This window comes from Athene noctua, chromosome 29 (genome assembly GCF_965140245.1).
Source record: "Athene noctua chromosome 29, bAthNoc1.hap1.1, whole genome shotgun sequence".
Classification (NCBI taxonomy): Eukaryota; Metazoa; Chordata; class Aves; order Strigiformes; family Strigidae; genus Athene; species Athene noctua.
The window spans coordinates 197,601-204,115 of NC_134065.1; the positions used below are offsets into that span (position 1 = coordinate 197,601).

General features: G+C 64.7%; 1 protein-coding gene across 1 annotated transcript; it reads right to left on the reverse strand.

The window, feature by feature from the left end:
* Positions 1–922: 922 nt before the first annotated feature.
* LOC141971417 (coiled-coil domain-containing protein 183-like) lies at positions 923–4,421 on the reverse strand. Its single transcript, XM_074928763.1, has 10 exons — positions 4,122–4,421; positions 3,888–3,992; positions 3,573–3,695; positions 3,115–3,228; positions 2,913–2,973; positions 2,730–2,830; positions 2,309–2,469; positions 1,764–1,953; positions 1,495–1,620; positions 923–1,245 (listed from the first exon to the last, which is right to left on the reverse strand). Exons 1-10 carry the CDS (start codon positions 4,419–4,421, stop codon positions 1,024–1,026), a joined length of 1,503 nt encoding a protein of 500 aa, XP_074784864.1. The 3' UTR covers positions 923–1,023.
* Positions 4,422–6,515: the final 2,094 nt, after the last annotated feature.

The window sequence follows — 6,515 nt, forward strand, 5'->3', positions numbered from 1 at the left end:
GGGGGGGGCAGAGGTCCCAGGAAGGGCCAGGGGGCAGAAAGCCAGCCTGCCCCCAGCTCTGCTCTGCCTGGGAAAGCTGAGCCCAGCCCAGCCCAGCCCCACCTCTGCGGGGAGAGCAGCTGGGCGAGGGGCAGGGGGAGAGGGCTGCCTCCAAACCCAGCTCAGCTCCCCTCGGGGCTTGACGCCGCTGCTTCTGCCTGACAGGAGTGACTGAGGAGCTCCTGGTCCAGCTCTGCTGTGGGCTTGGGAAGAAGGACACAGACCTGCTGTATTCAGCCTAAGAATAACTGCTGTATTGAGACAAAGGGTGCAGCGGGTGGTTGGGGGCATCGGGAGCAGAAGGGGTGGTCGGGGGCATCCAGAGCTTTAGTTCAAAGGGCTGCTGTTTCTTTTTGACTTCGATCAGGAGCCGCCCCTGCTTCTTGATGTGTTCCCGGCAGAGGACATGGTCATCGTCATCATCGTCAGAAGCAGGAGGGTCTGGAGGAGAGAGCAGAGAGGAGCAGGTTGGGGAGGGTCTGCGGGGCCACCTCCGCTGTGCCTGTGTCCCTGGGGAGCTGTGGCCCGTTTTGGAGGGCTGGTGGCATCCCAGAGAGCCCCGTGCCAGGCCCTCGGGCACAGGCACTGTGACGGGCTCTCCCAGCCCAGCGTCCCAGGGTGACCTGCAGGGCCTGGGGATGCCACCGCTGGGGTCCCCCCCCAACACTGCTGGGGCTTCCCACCAAGGTCTGGAGCTGCGGGGCGGTGGCTTCACCTCCGCTTTGGGAAAAAGGGCCGTGAGCTGCAGAAGCTCCTTGTCTGCTCCAAGAGCCTCCAATCAGAGGAGGCCACAGGCAGAGCCAAGCACTGGTTCTTCACCCTCAGGGCAGGGGATTTTGAAGACGAGGGCCCCCTCCCTGCCCCACAGCATCTCCCCTTGTTTCTGCTGGGGCTTAGCGCTTACCACCCCAACAGTTGCCGTCGTTCTCCCACATCCCCACCTAAAACCACGCCCCGTGCTCAAAGCCTTGGAGACAGCCAAGGTCAGACCCAAGGTCTGGAGGCAGCTCCTGGGTCGGGGTCTGCTGGGACAGTGGGAGACAGGCGAGGACGCTCAGAACTGCCTGTGGGCAGGGGCTGGGACAGGCGCTGGGGGACGTGTCCCCGCTGTGCTCTCCTACCCTTGGTGTCCTCCAAGGAAATCTTCAGGCTCCGGGGAGCCTGTGCCATCGTCTGCTCCAGGAGATTTCGGACCTTGACAAAAGTCTGTGAAAGACACCCTGGGTTAACTGCTGAAGGGGAGGGGGTGTTCAAACCCAGGGGTGCTTCACCTCCATGTCCCCATGGGGGGACACCCCGCAGCGCCCAGTGCCCCTTGGGGCTGAGCTGCGCCACGGCTCTTCCCCGGGGCCACGTCCGTGCTCCCATCTAGGAGGACAGCTTGGGACGGGCCACCTGGGAGAGCCCTGTGCGGGTCCCCAAAGACCACCGCAGGGATGGAGCCCCAGCACGCACCGCATTGTCCTCGTTGAGGCTGTGGCTCTCGGGGGGCAGGCTGGCCGTGCGCTGCACCAGGTACTGCAGCTTCTGCCTACAGTGCTGGAGCTTCTCCTGCGTACTCCAGGCCTGGACAAAAGCGTCCTGCAATCGGAGAGAGAACAACTACGTTGGTGGGGAAGAAGAGTCTCTTGGGGTGACAGTGGCCGCTCCACACATCACTGTGCTGTGCCGCTGCACCCCCAGCACCGGCCGGAGCCGTGCTCACCCCCGCACCGCACGGGTACCTGGCCGGGCACCGTGATGCCACGCAGCAGGACGGCCAGGTTGTTGACAGCGTGGTCAAACTGGAGCAGCAGATCCTCCTCCTTCAGCATCTGGGTTCGCATCTGCTCCCGCCGAGCCTCCTCCCGCTGCAGCTCCCTCCTCAGCTCCTCCTCCAGCTTCCTGCAGCCAGACACATTCACATCCATACAACTGCATCAGGGTGCAGAGACACCCCACATCTGTTGCCAAAAGTGCTCGTCTCACCCCCCGCACCGCCTGCAGAGCAGAGATGTTGCCTGCAACCCAACCCCACGCTGCTGGTCCCACTCCCCACGCCAGGCAAGGAGCAAGGGTCCTCCTGGTGCCACCCGCAGCGGGAGCTTTGGGGGCTCTGCCAGGCCCAGCGCTGGGGGAGCACTCTGCTCAGGAAACCTCCCAGAGCAGGAGGGGTGGGGGCTGCAGCAGGACGGGGGAAGAGGGGCCCTGTTGGGACACCCAGGATGCCCACATCCCTCCTCCAAGGGTGGTGGCCCAGTTGGCACGGCTGTCCCGAGGCCAGCAGTACCTGAGGGTGTTGGGGGGCTGGCGACGCTTCAGCTCATCGTGCTTCAGCTCCAGCTGGTGCAGCGTCTCCTTCAGCGCCTGCTGCTTCTCCTTGCACTGCTGGAGATACCGCTCCAGGTCCGCCGAGGCCTTCTGCTGCTCCAGGAACCTGCCAGCCATGTCCTGGCCAGGGGAGAGCACGAGGACTCAGCCCGTGGCCCTCCTGGAGGGTACAGGAGCCGGGCCGTGGCCTCGGGGAGGTCTCTGCCCCAGGGACTGCTGCAGGTTCATGGCATGGAGAAAAGCAGCTCCATCCCTGCCTGCACAGGAGGGGTCTGGGGGGCTGCAGGGGCAGAGCAGAGCAGAGCACCCCGCCGGGACACAAGGCCAGCAGAGAGGTCTCGGCTCAGCCCTGCGTTTTAACGGAGATGGGTTTTACTTACCCAGACGTGGGAGCACGGCACCGCAGCCTTGGCCTCCTCCACCTTTTTGGTGACCCAGGCCTTGTACTCCTCCTGGGACTTGGTGTCCTCCAGTTGGGTTCCTGGCGTGGGAGGGAAGCGTCAGGGAATGCTGCCTGCAGCTGTGCCCACGTCACACCCCCCTGCACCCCGCCAGGCACTCACCCGCAAGAGGGTCCTGCAGCTGCAGTTTCGACAAGTCCACGGCGAGCTTGTGCCTGGCTTGCTGCAAGGATGTTCAGCGTCAGCCCCCGAGCTGCTGGCACCCTGGGGGAGCTGGCCCTGCAGGCCCCCCACCCACGGGGGGCTCCGCACTGGTGCCTGTCACCTGCCCGCAGCCCTGCCTGTGCTGGCCCCCCCAGCTCACCTCTCTCAGATGCCTTTTTAAGAATTCCTTGAGCTGCAGCTTCTGCGCGGCCTCGGAGCGGCACCAGAACTCTCTGTCCGCCCGCATCTGGGTTTTTAACTTCTCCACGTCGCCCTGCAGCGTATCAGAGAAGGGAAAATTAGCTGCGGAAGCCGGAATGGACCTTTGGGAGCCAGCTGAGCTTCTGGGATGACCAGTGTCAAAAAGGACACCTGCCCTCCCCGTGCTGAGCACGCTGCCTTCACCGTGGCTGGCGCTTCGGGCAGGCTGTCCCCAGCCCCAGGGCACTCTGGCCCAAGAGCGAGACCCAGGAGGAGCTCTGGAGGCAGCCGGGTGCCGTGGGCAAGCCCAGCTCAGTCTCTGTTGCAGGAAGACTCCCCGGCCAGCCGGGGCGCGTGGTGCTGTCGGTGGGCTCTGGAGTGTGGGAAAGGGCCCCACGGTGCCCCGGGCCATCTCACCTTGGTTACAGCAGCCGCTCTGCGGGCATCTGCAGCCACGAGCTCTGCATCTTCCAGCTCCCTATGGTAGCGTTCAGCCGTCCCACACAGGAGGTCCAGGTGCATAGGCAGGTGGTCCAGCTCCTGGGACAGAGAGAGGCACAGCACGTCACCCCACTGAGCCCCAGGGGTCCCCCACACTGTGACAGGGGGTGGAGGGAGCAGGAGGACCTGGCTGATGCGGGGGGGCGTAACACCAGAGCAACCCCTTGGACACCTCGTTGCCTTGGCAGGGGGAGCGGGTGGGACGATGGCACACAGTGAGGAGGGGCTCACCTTCCGCAGGGCATCCCGCACCTCCACGTACAGGGCTGTCACCTTCTGTGCAGCCTGAACTTTCAAGAGCATCTTCTCGATGCTGTTCTCCAGCTGGCGAATGGCCTGGGGCAGAGACAGGAGGGGGGACACGGGGTGACGCCACGTGCCGAGCCTGGAACCCACCGGGGGGGTGCAGGGCTGGGATGAAGGCCCCTCACGGGTGCTGCCACCCCAGGAAGGGGCCCTGGGTACCTGCAGCTGCGCCTGCTGCTGCTTGTCCTCCTTCTCCACAGCCTGCAGGCGCTGCAGCCGCCTCTGCAGCTCGTCCCGGGCTCGTCTCCGCTGCCTCACCTGGTCCAGCAGCAAGTTACAGGTGTTCACCCGCGCATGGATTTCAGCCCGGAGCTTCTCCTGGGTCACCTGCATGGACATGGGAGCGTTGGCCAGGCCAGAGGCAGGGCTCTCTGGGCACCTTCTCACAGGAGAAGGGTCCTGTCTGGAAAACTGCCCCTGAGGTAGAGCTACAGATGCCAGGACGTTGCTGCAGGACATCGTCGCTCCCTTGGCAGGACGGGCTCTTGGAGAGCTTTGCTCTGGGGGGCTGGTCGGGCTAAGGCAGAGCTGGGCAACTACTGAGGGCAGCGCTGGGTCAGGCTTAGGGACTCTGCACAGCGCAGACCCGGGGCTGGGCGCCAATAAAATCCATCGATTGGTGCCCCAGATGTGGCTGCTGGCAGAGAGCGGCGGCACTGCCCTGTCCCTGCAAGAGACCCCAGGGAAAGGCAGCTGCGTGGGGCCAGCACCCCTTGTCCCCACGGCCTTACAGCCAGGTCACAACCCGGGGACAGGTAGGGGAGGGCAGAGAGAGCTTCTCTCTCCAGGGATGCAGCTGGAGCCTGCAGGAACCCGGGCAGCCCTGGGGACACGCAGGCTGGGACGGCCAGGAGCTCTGCTGGGGCCAAGGATCTGCTCGGGGAGCTCCAGGGGGTCCCTTGAGCGGTGGAAGGGGACCCACGGCACCACACGGGAACACCCCGTGTCTCGCCGCACCAGCCCCGTGGGGCTGTCCCTGTGCCGGCCCCCGGCCCCTCCGCCACGCACGCTGTTCTTCCCAGCGCCCCGGAGCCCTGGCCCCCAGCGAGCAGCCCCTGCCCGCCGGAGCCTGCCATGGCCTCCTGCCTCTCCCCGGCATAGCCACACCCGAGGGCTCCTGCGCTTCGCAGACCTGGGAGGTGGTGAGCTTGGGCACCGGGGGCAGGAGAGGGGCAAAGAGAACATCCCCCCAGCCTGGGGACGGTCACATCCAGAGGAAGCCGCATGAGGGGCAAGGGGGGCGCTGTCTCTGCAGGGCCAGCACAGGCAGGGGCACAGTAGACGGGACCTGCCGGTACCTTCTGGGCGCCGCTCGGGGCACGGACGTCCTGCACCGCCTCACACAGGCGGGGCAGCCGCTCGCTCTTCTGCTGGAGCTCTTCCCCGCAGGACCACGTGAAAGCCTCCCTCTCTTGCTCTGCAGGACACGAAGGTGCTGTTGGGACCACGCAGGACGATGGGGGGACCGAGAGCCCCCCGCCCGCCCCGTCCCGTCCCCGCGCAGCCCAAGGGGCAGCACCTTGCAAGGCGATGACGGTGCGCAGATCCCGGGCGTGCTGGCTGAGCTTTGCCTTCCGGCCCGGCACGGAGCTGGTGCTCCTGCCTCGGCCCTTCAGCCCCGCCGCGCGTGTGGCATCCATCGCAGCTCCTCGCGCACTGGAGACAGCCCGGGCTGTGGCCACGGGTGGAGCCCAGCTCCCCGCGCCCGGGAACTGTTGCCGGGGCACGGAACAGGTGAGGTCATAATCGGTTACCGAGCAGGCGAAGGCAGGGCGGGCAGGGGAGATCCCCGCTCTCCTTCCCATCCCCGTGGCTACGGCAGCTGCCACCCGCCCAGCCGGGGGAGCCCCCCAAGCCCCGCCAGAAACAGGGCGAGGGGCATTTCAGGGAAAACAGCTGCACACCCGTACCCAAACACGGCTCCGGCGCTCTCCTGCGAGCTGCCAGCTTGTCTCAGATGCCCAGAGGCGTCTCCCTAGATACGCACCTTTGGAAATGTCAGTTCCTCACTCAGGAAACGCTGGTGCAGGGAGTTACGCTCCGGTTGGAGCGGGCAAGAGCAAACCAGCTTAGATTTAGTTTCTGTAACTCGAGATCTTCACCCTGTTGTGCTCCAGGTGCTGGCCACAGAAACCAAGGGAACAACTCCCCCCCTGGGTTGGTCTTCCCAGGAAGACCGTTTTGCCAAAGAGGAGGTGCGAGCTCATAGCCAGCAGAAGTCAGTGCTAACTGCAGAGCTGCGTGGGAAAGGGCCTGTCTGCCCCTTCCCCACCTGCCTTCTGACAGGGTGGGAGCTACACACACGTCTTCCAGGCACCCAAATTAACAGTTTTGGTCCGTAGCCCATTCAGTGATAGACATCAACCAGCTTTTCAGAACTATTAGACCTATACAGGCCACGAGATTATCATAAGAATACATTATTAAATCAGAAGGAAATTGCCTGGTTTCTACCATAATCAATCTGCGTTGACCATAAGATAATGTAAACCAGTCCCGCAGGGAAACAGACCGACAGATATCCAAGAGCCCTGCAGAACGGCCCTCAAGATC

Bases quoted from the DNA above. Each gene is read 5' to 3' on its own strand.
- LOC141971417 (XM_074928763.1), bottom strand. From the start codon at position 4,421: ATGTCCTGCAGCAACGTCCTGGCATCTGTAGCTCTACCTCAGGGGCAG. The intron at 3,696-3,887 runs GTGAGCCCCTCC...TCTCTGTCCCAG, and splicing joins TGCGGGATGCCCTGCGGAAG to GAGCTGGACCACCTGCCTAT. The intron at 2,470-2,729 runs GTAAGTAAAACC...TCCCCTGGCCAG, and splicing joins TGCCGTGCTCCCACGTCTGG to GACATGGCTGGCAGGTTCCT.